At 46.8% G+C, this 15283-nt stretch overlaps 1 protein-coding gene across 6 annotated transcripts in view; it reads left to right on the plus strand.

Moving 5' to 3' along the window:
* The window catches only part of ofcc1 (orofacial cleft 1 candidate 1), a 322374-nt gene that overhangs the window by 4321 nt on the left and 302770 nt on the right, over positions 1–15283 (plus strand). For 5 of the 6 annotated variants that reach the window (XM_078539931.1, XM_078539933.1, XM_078539934.1 and 2 more), the window contains exons 2-3: positions 11725–11791; positions 12116–12292. In XM_078539931.1, coding sequence (XP_078396057.1) covers positions 11725–11791; positions 12116–12292 — 244 coding nt within the window. The remainder of the gene's footprint in view (positions 1–11724; positions 11792–12115; positions 12293–15283) is intronic. The other variant, XM_078539932.1, reaches the window with a different exon arrangement.

Raw genomic sequence — 15283 nt, forward strand, 5'->3', positions numbered from 1 at the left:
CTGCCTGGGTACCTTGCACAGACTTGTAGAATCAGCATTCTGTGATCACAGACTATCTGCACGTTCATGGAGTGGAAGCCCTTCCTGTTGACAAAGGCACCGGGCTCACCTGCTGGCGCCTTGATGGCCACATGTGTACAGTCTATAGCACCCTGGACACGGGGGAAGCCAGCAATGGCCGCGAAGCCTCTGGCTCGCTCTGTCTGACTTGCCTGGTCCCAACGGTAGTGGATGAAGGTCAATGCACGACTGAATAGAGCGCCTGTAACCTGCTTGACACAAGTGTGGACAGCTGATTGGGAGACACCGCAAAGATCACCCACCGAGCCCTGGAAGGAGCCAGAGGCATAGAAGTTGTGGGCAGCTGTGACCTTTAGAGCCACTGGCATGAGGTGTCCGCCCACACAGTTAGCGGAGATCTCAGGGCCTATCATCTGACAGATTTGGTTCACTGTCTCCCTTAAGAGACGGTGCCTCCTTTGTCACTGCACCTCAGACATATTGAGGTAGCTGCTTCACCGCCTGTATATCCTGGCAGCAGGATAGTGGCGTCTTATGTGGCCCCTTCCGCCTTGGGCTACCTCTTGGCCCTGCACCCCTTGTGCCTGCGCCTGTCCTCCCAAAGGTGGCTCCCCTGGAGGCTGAATGTGCACTCCTGGCCTCCTCCCCCTTCTGGCCCTCCCTTCCTCCTCAGAGGAGGTGCCTCCAGCGGAGAGCACAACTCCCATTCCCAGGCTAAGGGAAGGCTTCCTGAAACCTGCAGGCCCCAAAAAGGATCTTCACTGCCGAGTGCTGACCTGAAGCTTGTTAGTCCAGTCCAAGCAGCTGGGATGAGTTTTAAAGTATTTCTGCTCGCACAGGCAAGTATCAGGAAGGTTCAAACATAAATATCTGACTGAGCACACTCCCAACCCCACTGAGCCTTCTTATCCCGCCCGTGGATGAGGTTTGTACCTACCCGCCTGCCCGTTGCACCCGTGCGATAACCTGAAGATCGCACGGGCGCTGAAAATTCACCATCGATTGGTGCCTCAAGGGCCTTAAGTGGCCCGTTAATTAATGGTGGGTGCGCATCGGAGATCATTGCGTGCCCACCCACCGAAATATTGCGATGGCGCGCGGTGACATTGGGACTCTCGCCCGACATCACCGTGCGTCATTTTATGCGTCGGCGTGCGGGGACCTCCCCTCGCAAACCAACAGGAAAATTCTGCCCTTGAAGTCAGAAATGTGCTAATTTTTCTGATTGTCCTTCACGATGTTCATGAGGCAGCGTTTATTTACGCTGCAACACTAGGGGGAGCACTTCCTTCACATGCGCTGTTGCCGTGGCAAAGACGGTGACGTTACCTACAGTGAGGACCCAGGTAGTTGCCTACATCAAACAGGGTAACTCCAATTTAACTTGGATACCCCTAGGGAGTTTCCAAGTGCAGGCGCTGCCTCAGCTTAATGCAGCCTTAAGAACTGGCGATTGGCACACGGATGGAACCATAAGATTTCATTGGCTTTTACTGACAGCCTCTCGCCGCTTCCCCTGGTCGCCTCACCTCTCTCCTCACTCCCCTCCCCACTTCCCCTGGTGCCCTCACCGCTCTCCTCACTCCCCTCACCGCTCTCCTCACTCCCCTCACCGCTCTCCTCACTCCCCTCACCGCTCTCCTCACTCCTCTCACCACTCTCCTCACTCCCCTTCTCGCTTCCCCTCACCACTCTCCTCACTCCCCTCGCCACTTCCCCTGGTCCCCTCACCGATCTCCTCACTCCCCTCCCCGCTTCCCCTCACCGCTCTCCTCACACCCCTCCCCGCTTCCCCTCACCGCTCTCCTCACTCCCCTCCCCGCTTCCACTCACCGCTCTCCTCACTCCCCTCCCTACTTCCCCTCACCGCTCTCCTCACTCCCCTCGCCACTTCCCCTGGTCCCCTCACCGCTCTCCTCACTCCCCTCCCCACTTCCCCTCACCGCTCCCCTCACTCCCCTCCCCGCTTCCCCTCACCTCTCTCCTCACTCCCTCCCCACTTCCCCTCCCCGCTCTCCTCACTCTCCTCCCCGCTTCCCCTCCCCGCTCTCCTCACTCCCCTCCCCGCTTCCCCTCCCCGCTCTCCTCACTCCCCTCCCCGCTTCCCCTCACCACTCTCCTCACTCCCCTCCCCACCTCCCCTCACCACTCTCCTCACTCCCCTCGCCACTTCCCCTGGTCCCCTCACTGCTCTCCTCACTCCCCTCCCCGCTTCCCCTCACCACTCTCCTCACTCCCCTCCCTGCTCTCCTCACTCCCCTCCCCACTTCCCTCACCGCTCTCCTCACTCCCCTCCCCGCTCCCCTCACTCCCCTCACCGTTCTCCTCACTCCCCTCCCCGCTTCCCCTCACCGCTCTCCTCACTCCCCTCCCCGCTTCCCCTCACCACTCTCCTCACTCCCCTCCCCGCTTCCCCTCACCGCTCTCCTCACTCCCCTCACCACTCTCCTCACTCCCCTCCCCGCTCTCCTCACTCCCCTCCTCACTCCCCTCACCGCTCTCCTCACTCTCCTCCCCGCTTCCCCTCACCGCTCTCCTCACTCCCCTCCCCGCTTCCCCTCACCGCTCTCCTCACTCCCCTCACCACTCTCCTCACTCCCCTCCCCGCTCTCCTCACTCCCCTCCTCACTCCCCTCACCGCTCTCCTCACTCTCCTCCCCGCTTCCCCTCACCGCTCTCCTCACTCCCCTCCCCGCTTCCCTCACCACTCTCCTCACTCCCCCCACCCGCTTCCCCTCACCACTCTCCTCACTCCCCTCCCCGCTTCCCCTCACCACTCTTCTCACTCCCTCCCCGCTTCCCCTCACCGCTCTCCTCACTCCCCTCCCCGCTTCCCCTCACCATTCTCCTCACTCCCTCCCCGCTTCCCCTCACCGCTCTCCTCCCTCCCCTCACCACTCTCCTCACTCCCCTCCCCGCTCTCCTCACTCCCCTCACCGCTCTCCTCACTCCCCTCCCCACTTCCCCTCACCGCTCTCCTCACTCCCCTCCCCACTTCCCCTCACCGCTCTCCTCACTCCCCTCCTCCACTCCCCTCACCGCTCTCCTCACTCCCCTCACCACTCTCCTCACTCCCCTCCCCGCTTCCCCTCACCGCTCTCCTCACTCCCTCCCCGCTTCCCCTCACCGCTCTCCTCACTCCCCTCCCCGCTTCCCCTCACCACTCTCCTCACTCCCTCCCCGCTTCAGGAGAAGCGGCTGGGGAGCAGGGGAAGTGAGGAGAACAGCGAGGGGAGCAGTGGGGGAAGCAGCGAGTGGAATAAAGAGGGGAATGGGGGGCGATGCGGCAGCTGAAGTTTCGGGACGCACACTGATGATGTAAGCGCTTGGAGAAACTGTGCATGCGCCGGAGGTCGGAGTTGGAGCTGAATTCCTGATTGCTGTTCCCGGTTTGGAGGCAGCAGGCGTTACAGTGTATTCCCTATTACCGACATTTATTTAAAGAATACATTACAAACTTTCAAAGCTGAGCATTCCTTTGAATACTCAAAGTAGTTTGTTCACGTTAGGATTAGCATTTTAATAATTACCCAGTGTATAACTTGATAGCTCAAAACGAAATGTAGTCCAAAGGCAATCGGGGACATTATCATAGTTGGAAATCAACATCTCTCTTTTTGAATAAACATGAAGGAAACAAAGTCTGTCCATAGATGAAAAGGAAATTATGATTAGCCAGGGTTGGTCCGTATTGGCACGTCTGATTGTCCATTTTGTGCTGTTCGGTAGGCCTCACTGCAAGCATGCTGGGAACTCTGCTGATTTTCCCATCCATTCAAACAACAGACAGACAAATCTTGTGGAGTGTAGGGCCCTCCGAGGTTTGCAAGTCCCTTCTTCTTGTGGGGCTGCTGCAGCACAAAGATCTTCACCGGGTGGAAGAATTCATGAACTCTACCCTTGCCATGTAGAATCACAGGACCTATCCTGCAGAAAGGTGCCATTGGGCCCATCGCGCCTGAGCTGGCATTTCAACAGCTCAGTCGCGCTTTGTTCTCCACCACCCCCACTTTTCTCTTCTCCACCAGCGGGATGAGGTTTCCTAAAGCTTTCGCCGCTTAAATAAAAACATTTCCGAAATGTAAAAAAACACGCCCCATCTCACGTGACACATGAGGGAACATGTTTAATTACATTTTCAAACCATTTATTTATTTATTTCAAAACTGCTTCAATCTCGCCTGAAGCAGCTCCGTGCCTCAGGGAGACTGAAGCGCCCTTTCGCAAGCATGTGCGCGCGAAAGAGCGCTGGCCCCGACTCTCCCTCCTCCCCGTGCCCGCACAGGTAGCGCTGAGCGCTGCGGCTTGCGTCTTACGCTGGGCGCTCCTTAAGTGCCCCGCCCACATAAAGTGGCAGCACGGAGTTGATTGCGGGTGGTGGTCGGCTCCAGTGCGAGTGCATTGTTATCCTGACCCGCCATGCTGATCATGAAAATATTCCATCCTCAAATTGCAATCCTTTCTTAAATCCTACAATGCACGCCATTTCCATTCAGTCTAACAATTCTGTATCTCTAACACTGAATCACGTGCGGGTTAAAAGTCTGAACCTTCTGGGGTTCCCCTCATAATGAGCACGATTTCTAATCCCAATCCCCGATGTTGTTCACTCCCCCAGTGGCGGCCCTGTCTTCAATTGCTTCAGCCCTAAGCTCTGAAATTCTCTCCCTAAACCTCTCTGCCTCTGCACTCCTTCCTCTTTAAGTCATTCCTTAAACTTCAACCAAACTTTCGGCCACACTTGCCCAAATATCTCCTTATTGCCTCTGCAGTAAGAGTCACATTGGACTCGAAACGTTAACTCCGCTCCACCGATGCTGCCAGGCCTGCTGAGTTTTTTTCAGCATTTTCTGTTTTTATTTCAGATTTCGGGAGCCCGCGGTATTTTGCTTTCACGCCACTCAGTTTCAACCCTTGTTCGATGATTGCTCGTGTGGAGCGCTCGGGATAGTTCTCGACGTTAAAGGTGCTATATAAACGCAAGTTGTTGTTGTTGTATTTGATGGTGCCTTCTGCTCAACCCCAGTGAACGAGACTAAGACAGACGAGCGAGTCCTTGAAGCGTTGTGGGTTTCACTCGTTCATTCCCCACGTTTGATTCGGAGTTTGCATTGTTCACGGAGGGAGGACCATTGGAATACGGTGGGGGGGGGCGGGGGGGAGGGGGTGAATTCTGTCATGTTTGGTGACAGGAACGGCTTGCTCAATGGGTGCAGGAGAATGGAGAATTCGGAGATCAAGTATATTTCTGAAATTTTTAACGAGATTTATTTTTGAGAACTCTTTTTTTTTGAGCCCGTACGTAGGCTTGGATTTCTCGGTTGATCGGCGGGTCCGGGAGCGGCCTGGAAACGGACCCCCCAGACAGCGATCGGCCCCCGACCACGGTCGAAAAGCTCAGCGCTGCCGGGGTGGGTGGGGGGGGCTGGAAGAGGGCGGGCGATGGCGTCACCATGAGTTGCGGGCGAGGGCCCCGAGGAAGCTCCCTCTTTATATTCCTTAAAGTATGGTATCTTCTGAATCTATTTCCAGATCCCATTGGTACTGTACACAACATACAGTCATGAGGCAGGATTTTATGTGTCAGGGGGGTGGTGCCCGCTCGCTGACGCGTGGTGACATTGGGGGGAACTCCCGATGTCACCCCGCCCCATTTAAATTTTTAGGTAGGCGAGGGCGCAGCAAAATCAGCTGCTGCCCGCTGACCTGTCAATAGCCAATTGAGGCCATTGACAGAGTCAATTATGTAATTAGTGGGCCTGCCCGTCCAACCTTAAGGTTGGCGGGCAGGCCAGGAGCCCCGGCGGGAATTAGAAAAAACATGAAACCTCATCCACGGGCGGGATGAGGTTTCATGTAGGGTTTAAAAATTTTTAATAAAGTTTTTGTGACAATTATGGACATGTCCCAACTCATGCGACATTGTCACATGAGGGGACATGTTAGGGAAATTTTACTTTTCTACTTTTAGGTTTTTTTACATTTACAGCTGATCTCCCTGAGGCTGCACTTAGCCTCAGGGAGATGAATGTGATCTATTGTGTGCATGTGCGAAAGAGCGCACTCTTGATTTTGGGATTCCCCCCGCCCTCCCGCCCGCACAGGGGGTGCACAGCGCTTCTGTGCGGACGTCATGCTGGGCGGGCCTTAATTGGCCCGTCCACGTAAAATGGCGCCGCGCCTCTGATCAGGGGCACCAATCGGAAGCACGCCTGTGCGCGCCCACCATTCAACTTTCCCCCCGATGGAGGAAAAATTCAGCCCATAGAGTCATAGAGCTCTACAGCACAGAAAAAGGCCCTTCGGCCCATCATGTCTGTGCTGGTCAAACAGGTACCTAACTATTCTAATCCCATTTTCCAGCACTAGGCCCATAGCCTTGTATGCCATGGCATCGAGCTTAGTCCCCCCTCCCCCCCACACACCCCACATCCCCAGCCACTGCCCCCCCGATCCCAACCGCTTGCCAGTTATGATGCATTGTCATCTTGTGGGGATTGTGTGCCAATGCTCATTGTACCCACCCTATGCAGCACCGAGTCCACTTAGCTAGCCATCGCACGGGAGACTGGTAGCTGAGAAAATCGGCCACTTGCCCACCTGCTGTTTCTTACCTTTTACCTCGAGTTTGCCTTCACTTGTTTTCATGTCAGCCTGCCACTTGGTTGCCCCATTCAGCCTTTGGAGAGGCTGAAAGAATTTCCTCCCACCTCCGACGCAGCCACTTAACTTTACACGGCTCAACCTTTAAGCTTCCCTGGAGGCTTCAAGTGCAGCAGCACCACTACCGCAGCCTTTTGTTTGAGGTTTAGTGGACTGGTAGGTCTAGAACTCACAGCCATAGTGGATTTACTGATTTTCCACCAATGTCCTTAAAACAGGCACAAAATGATCTCTCTTATCATTTTGCCATTAAAAGGTTAGTTCAAAGAGTTAGTTCCAATGCTGTGGGTGCTGAAAGGTTAACAAAGTCCACAATGTATGCACTCAGAGGGGTGTGTCAGTGGAGGATTTCTATGCATTAGCAGGTTGAGGAGACATTACCTTAGCAATGGTTTTGTGATTCATTGCTACATGCATTGAAAAAAAACCTCTTCAACTTAGTCCAGGACTCTCAATGTTCTTTCAGCACTTGGTTGTGCTTTGAGCCTGAGGGCCTGATTCATTTATTTTGTGGCCAAGCAAAGTTAAACATGCACTTTATGTACAGTATTGCTGGAGTTGCAGTTTTGAGTTTCTGTGGTAACCAAACTCCACCCTCTTTACCAGGCATTTAGCCGATAACACCGACTTGTTCTAAAGCCATGGAACCTCAACTTTTAATTCCTTCACGTTCCATTCTGGATCACTCGGTGTAGCTTGCCCTCCATTGTAACATGCACGATGCTTGACTCCTGAGGACTGTGCTATAATGAAAGTGGAGTGTACCGTCTAAATTAATACCATGTTCGTTTTGCATTGGGATGCTTTAAAAGGGGTTAAGAGCGGATTGGTGCTAGTTGTGACTCGCAAAATGGAACGATATCACTGTAATTGCCACTAAAGATACTGTCAAGTTTTTAATTGTCTTAGCATAGCTCCCAGCCACAACCAGCACCCTGAAAGGAAAGTACACCGGAGCAAGGATCCTGATACCTAACCTGGGTCGATTTTTATAGACAAACTGAAGAGTCTATTGGAAATGGCCCATGGACTTTGCTATTGCTGAGGGCAGCAAGACTTTCCAAGCACTATGCTTTATATATTAAGTATGTTATTGTAGCATTGCTACTGGGTATCAAAGTGCAAGGAAATGCAACTATTTGTGATGCATGTAACATTGAACAAGTGCCGTATAAAATAGCACAATGTTAGCTAATTATTCTCCTGTTTCAGTGCCTTAGCTCCAATTAGAAACCCAACATGACAAGCACCTTTCTCTATCCTGATGGAAAATCAGACAATTCCGTCTCTTTGTTGGCCCCTGTATCACTTTTCTTCTGCAAAAATCGGTGAGGTAGGCCTAACGGTTAGCGAGTAGGCCTCAGATTTAGTGAGGTAGGTCTCTCGTTTAATGAGCCAAGATTCGCATTTAGTCAGATAGGCCAAGTTTCAAAGGGATTTTAGTGGAAATGGTTGGGGGGGGGTGGGTGGGGGCAATTTTTGAGTTTTGTGTGAATTGGGTGGGTGGAGCATCTGCTACAGCTGCTAATGGCACCAGCGAGAGGCCTGAACCATTTTTACGGTGAGGTCAGATTTGAATTTGATGGTATGGAGTGAGCGCTTGCAGGTAGCTCTCTGATTGTTGGCAGGAATCTGGCCATTCTGCCGTAGTGCTGAGATAGAAGTAGATGCTTAAAGGGTGAAGCAAATCTTGGGGAGGGGGTGGAGGGGGGGAGAAGGGGGCATGGAGGGATTGGCAGCATGCGCCAAGGTCTTCGGTGGGCCAGGAGAAACAACGATTGGAAAAACTCAACAGCCACGTGTCCCGAGGAGCCTCCAGCAGTTGCTTTAAGGGCTGCTGGTTAGGTCGCTCAATGCTCAGCTCCACTCGGTGGAAAACATGCTTTCAAATCAGGATGGAAGAGGATCTCTGGCCTGACGCCTCTCCCACTCATGCTCGAAAGCAGCGACGAAAGCCATTCCCATTGTTTTGCCTGTTAGCGTAGGAATTTTAGTTTGCCGGAACGGTTAAAGCAACTTAATTTAATTCCACGTTACCGAGGTAAAGCCTGCCAGCTTGGGTAGGAGACCCAAGATATGGATGGTTCAAATGAATTAATTTTTATGCCGCTGCAAAGTTACTCTTCTCTTTGACTTACAGTTTGCACATGGACTGCTGTCGGGAAACAGTAACTTTGTGTTTTGCTCCTAAGCTGTTGATCGGGTCTGTCCGTGTGATCTTTGTAAGCAGATAAGGGCAGTGCAGACAGCTCAGAGCAGAGCTTGTTTACAGCAAGGCAGAAGAAAACAGTTAGACATAAATTAGGGCTGACGGTTTCATGAAGCACAATTGGTTGATCGCAGATTCAATGTGACTGCCCTGAACTGACCGATGATCCGTACAGTATGCAAAATTCCTTGCCTTGCTGGTCTGTGCCCACCAGCCTTGCAGTAGCTTTCCCAAAGCCCTCAGCTATGGCTTTGAGTGGAACCAGAACTGAACGTGCCATTGTTGTGTCCAAATTCCTTTTGACAACAATCACATTCTTTTAAAAACTTCGTAGATTTTACTTGTCACTGGTTATAAATGAATTTTTGTTACAAAAGCAAGCATTTCCCTCTCACCATATTTCATTTCTAAATAGTGGGAAGGTATGCCACACCATGACTAAAAGACACAACATTTGTGTTTAAAAGGGACTCTGTCGCGAAAAGCCATTGAACTTCAAAGCAAATATTTCTCTTTATCTGGCGCAAGTTGAAGTTTTATCACTAGTTTTATTGGCTGCTTTGGTGCAAGGTTCTCAGATTCTAGCTTTCCCCCTGTGGTTTTGCTCTGTTTATAAATACATATCTCAATGAAATCATCCCAGGCATAATAGGAAAGCAGAGATTAGTGTAATGCGAATCCAAATTAGCAACCAGTAGGTGCTTGATGATCAAAATTCAAGTTTCCATTTAAATAAATGAGATGTGTGGCATATGTTTATTTTTGATGACCATTAGACAAAAAGTACTAATGATATCTATTGGAGGAACTTCTGAACAATAATAATTTAAAAAAAAATCATTTTAAAATCCAAGCATTTTATCTGTGAAGCAAATAAAGTAATTATATATATATATATACACATGTATCTATATATAAATATGTATGTATATATACTATATATATAGATAGATAAGTGGTGCTATACGACCTCAATCCCTATCAAAACGCGTTACACGATGAATGAATTGTTTTCTAGAGGGCAGTGAGTGTCACAATGGAGCATTGTGAGAGTTGGGTGAAAGTGTTTTATGATTTCCATATTGCAACAGAATCCTGTCAATGGAACATGTATTTCCATGAAGCATTATTTGATGAGGCACCAATTTATTCCTTATAGATTGTACAGTTTTAAGCAACTGGATAAACATAAGTTGGACATACCGTGGGATATTCTTACTAAGAGGATTTTTTTTTACCTTAATCCTTTTACCTTAAGCTGTTCTCTGTGCCATGTCCTCTGATATATGCATTGCTTATGGTTCAGAGAACAGTTGGATATAGTACAATGATAAGTATGTTCTGAACCAAACATTTTGAAAAGCATGCGGAACAGGCTATCTGCTCAGAAATAAGAATCGTACCTAGAACATTAAGCCGTCTTGCTTTCTCTCAGAACTTCAATGCATTTCTGTGTTGATTTTTGCTTGCCAGCTTTCATGCCTGTTCACTTTTTATCTAAGATTAAAGAATACGTCTGACTCAAAGCATATTTTAAGAATTGGCGGGTCTGGCAGTAGTAGAATGGAGATAAAAGCTGATGATGCTCATGTCTGTTCTCAACTGAGAGAGACGGTACTCTGAAGAGAACAAAAGAGAAACTGGATGAAGAAGTGCATTTAATGGTGTCCATGTGCTTGGAAACCTGAGCTGACAAAGTGTGATCAAATGAACAACTTTCTGACTGGGTTTTATTAGGTGCGTTTTGTTATTCGCCATCAAAGGGCATTTCTCTTTGACTATTTTAGAAATGATAATGATGGATATTAAATGGTATAATGTTAGGGGAACACATGTATGAAGTATGCACATCCATATTAAGATTCTTTCTGCAACTACCACATTGGAGAATTGCCTAATATGTTCCAGTGCATGGGAGGGAATTGAAAGATTGTCATCGTTACCTATCAGTAAGTACTTCTGTGTGCCACTTATGGAGTTTTCAGGAACCTTCTCTAAATAGCGGTTTATAAATTGCTTCCCAAAACAAAATATCAGGGAGAAAAATGAAAAACCCACGTAGAATTCATTAAAAGACCTCAAGCGATAACGTTCCAGCATTCAACACTAGCTTGTGGGAGTTGGTACAGAAGCAGAGCACTTTATGGTTCACAGTCTGTGTTCCAGGCAATAATCTGTGTGTTGAGTGTGTCTTCTGAGTTCAGGAACTGATACTATTGATTGGTCAGAAGCTTGTTGATGCTTTGGACATGCAGAATAACACGGAGTCAGAAATATTTTGTAATTGGCGTTCCAATGCATGCCTGAAAGTAACAGCCATACAAATAAATCTGCAGTGCCTGCTGAAGGGAAAGGTGAACGTTCAGAAGGCATTCAGAAGTATTATAATGGAAAGTGGCCTTTAATGATCAATGACCAGATTAAAGGTTCATTAATTACAAATTGTGGCCATCGAGAAATGGATCCAAAAAAAAAACTACCAGAAAACCTTTGAGCAAGTCAGTTGGAACATGCAATTTAAAATCCTGAACACAGTTGGAACACTTTAAATGTTAAGCCATTATATATTTGTATAAATCAAAAAAAAATACAGATTGAAGAAATCCAATGACCTTCATTATGTATTCAATTTTAAGGATTTTATTTTCGGGGCTATTTTTGAAATAAATTTTCCACTTCTGTTGTTCAATTAGTGTTTGACCCTTCAGCAGGGATGTAAATTAAATGACATTTCCTTGTTGTCCTGTGTTTAAAATATGACGTTAGTTGTGGATCATAAATGATGATCTTCATTCTGGAGCTAATTTATTCATTTAACAATTTCCCTCAAGAAGTTCCAGCAGAAGGCTCGGAAGCAAACTAAGCAGAAGAAATCAAAGTCGGCTGAATTTCTGATGGGTGAGCCTTGCTTGATGAGTTATTGCTCATAATTTGTGTAAGGATTAATTAACTAATTACAGACAAATGGCTGTAGGCTAAATTTTGCTTTTGCATGTCAGGGCGCAATTTGTAATTATTTTAATCATTTATTTTTTTAAGCTTCAGATTTAATTTTAACCTAATTGTGTTTTGGTGACATTTGAGGATGATGTGTTTGTCTGCATATTTGATAAGGGAATGTTGAAGGAATTACGGGGAGAAGTATTTCTTGGTTGTCATTGTAATGTACTTTCGCGTAATGTGCTACCCTGACCTTCTTGGTTTTTTTTTTGACGGATGCAGTAAAAGACAACAGATTCGCAGCAGAAGGCATTGAAAATCCTGCTTTTAACATCAGCACCAGAAACCTTTCAGCATATCATAATTCAGCAGAAAAAGAAATTAGACATGACAGACACGATGGCACCCTTGCAGCTCACCAACAAAAACTCCTGCTCCAAACCCATGATCAAGCAAGAGGTGAGGCTTCAGTCTTGATTAACCTCACAGTGACTGACAGTAGTTTTGTTCTTGATCTAAACCTCACATTCCGGTGTCTAAACCTTACATTCCAACTTCACGTGTCAGAACAAGTTCCCATTCTGAGACTTGCAAAACGAGAGCAAATCCTTTGGGACTTGGGATGGATCCGGGCTTTCTGCATGGAAACCTGGAGGAAAGCCTTCCTTAGGTTGGCCACTGGAACGCCTTGATCGCCCCCTTCGAGCCTCCTTAAATGAATTATTTTTTTAAAAAAAAACTTGCGATTGAAATGATGAAAGTGGGCACCCTTTAGATAGCTGCATTTAACTTCACACGCCTTTTCAAATGACCTTAATCACAGAGCTTACTTTAGTTCTCCTTTATTTCCAGGCCAAATCCCTTAATTATTTTGCCAAAATGCCCACCTCAAACTGATAAAAAGTGCAATCATTGGATTAAAAAGGCTTACTGCTTCTAAAGCAAACTGTGCTGAACCATGACAGGTTATGTGATGTTTAATACAAATGTACAGATTAGGAACCTACCATGCACATTGTTTTTTTTTTAAGAGATTTTTTTTTCAAACGTTCATGTTTGTTTTGGTAAGCAAAAAGAAAAAAATGGCACAGGCATTAATAACCAAATGATGCCAATCATCATTTTAGAGCAACACTTGCGAGACACCTTCCCTTTTTAAGAACAGTCATTCTGCCCTGTGAAATTTGTCACAGTTTTACACTTTAGCTGCTTGAGGAGTCTGGCAGACATGCTGACTTTAGGATGTGTATTGTTCATCATAGCTGTCAGTAACAAATCTCATGCTTTCTGCTTAAATGGAATAATGGAAAAGAGACATTCTTCTTTCAAGAACAAAATGAAACAAAAGTAGCGAAAATAATCCTCAGCAGATGATTCAAAGATCTAATATTATCTTATAAACCTGATCTGGACACAATACTCAGAAGTAAGTACCTTATTGGAATTATATTGCAGCACTCTTCCTCTAAGCGGATGCACACACAGCATTGACAAACCTAATCTGAATTTTTCTTAATAGCTCAATTGTATCAATCTCTGAAACCTACAAATGGAGTGAAATGTATTATGCATACTGCTAAAATATATTTCTCAATCTTTTCATTTTCTGGTTTCTTCCTCCATCAGTTGGCGTAAGGTTTGCAGTGGTACCTTTAAAACCAGGTACTTGTCCTAAAAGCCCTTTAAAATAAATATAAACTGGTTTAAGACTTTTTATCTTTTACAAAAATAAGAGACTTTCTGTTACATCCATTGTCAGTCTTTTCTTTAAATAGAGTCAAGAAGGCCAAGGAGTATTATATATTGTACAGTGCAGAATGATCAGTTGTGGTCAGATTATGCAGGCGAATGCATACATTGACAAAACTCTTTGGCACAGATGTGTTTTTACATTGGATGAAAATTGGACGTGGCGCTATATAGTGATTCATAGTGCTTTCGCAAATGGGTTGGAAGTGCTTTTTGCATACCCTTCGTTTGGGAATGTGGAATTCAAAATGCAAACAGATCAGCCATGATCTTATTGAATGGCGGAGCAGGCTCGAGGGGCCGAATGGCCTACTTCTGCTCCTATTTCGTATGCTCGTATTGGTTTATTGGCATTTGAATCATCTTCTCCAATAAAGCATGGATCGTGGATTTATCAAGACGTGAATCTGCTTCATTTAGCCAATTAAAGAGAGTATTTGGAAGAAACTGTGTCCAGCTGATCATTTTGTAAATCACTGTATTTAGAATTGATTGGGTGTATTTTAAGTCGTCCAACATACTTTCCCTTCCTCTATCGATTTAACTTCAGCTTCAGTGTCACAGTGCTTTAAATCTAACACATATATCCTGGAAGCTGAGAAGCAAAACCAAGCAGAGGAGAGATACCGCATCACCTCCCTGCTGGGGACAAGCTTAAAGTCACAGTTTTAATAAAACCACTGCTGAATTAATGCATTGTGCTACTCTCGTTGGAGTAAATGTCTTCTGTTCAACAGATCCATTTTTCAGTTTGGTTTTTGACCTGGTTTCTGATGAAGAAGGACAAACAGGGAAACTAGTTGCAACTGATGGCTAACAAGAAATGCTGTACTTGTTATTTCTCTCTCATATCCAATTAAGTTTTCCTTTTTAACATAACACTCAGCAGCTAGCATAAATGCATTTCTGACTGATAAATAGAAGGTATGTCACTATCTGCAGCATGATACGATAAATATTCCCACAGGTAAGATAGATTGAATAAGTGTCATATCATACCATGACAGTTGTAGGCTGCATTTATATTGTCAGCTTTTTGGTACTGTGACAATATCACTCCAGAATTGGGACCTGATCTGATTTCAGGATGTTGTAATGTTAGACCCCTTGGGCTTGACATTTTAGGGAGTGCAACTGCAATACTATGTCAAGTTGAGTTTACATAGTGCCCTGGGAGTTCATTGGACCTCCTGGGCAATGCAGAAACTTAAACTCAATTTTTCAAAAGTGTTCTGACAAAGTGGCAGAGCCTGCATGTGCTCTGAAGATATCTTAGATTGAGTGTCCAGGAATGGAACTTGGTGTAAGTACCCGCAGGCAGAGCTTCCTCGTGTGTGCAGGGGTGGGGTTCGTGTCAATGGATGCTGCAAACCACTCTCTGTAGCTACCAGTCATAGATGGGTCATGCACTGTAACTACAAACTTGGTATGTATGCAACCAGGATAGACTCATAAACGTCTGCAGCACAGAAGGAGGCCATTCGGCCCATCGTGTCTGCACCAGTCAACAAAGATCTGACTACACTAATCCCATTTTCCAGCCCTTGGCCCATAGCTCTGGAGGCTATGGCAACGCAAGTGAAGGCCACATTTTACCAGGATAGTTTACCAGTGGAAAAACAATTTTTTATTCTTCCTGGTTATTTCACATGCAGCTGCATTACTTGCAAAAGTACAGGCAAAATCCAGCAGTGTTGTTGG

The sequence above is a fragment of the Cetorhinus maximus genome, chromosome 4, assembly GCF_964194155.1.
Source record: "Cetorhinus maximus chromosome 4, sCetMax3.hap1.1, whole genome shotgun sequence".
NCBI lineage: Eukaryota > Metazoa > Chordata > Chondrichthyes > Lamniformes > Cetorhinidae > Cetorhinus > Cetorhinus maximus.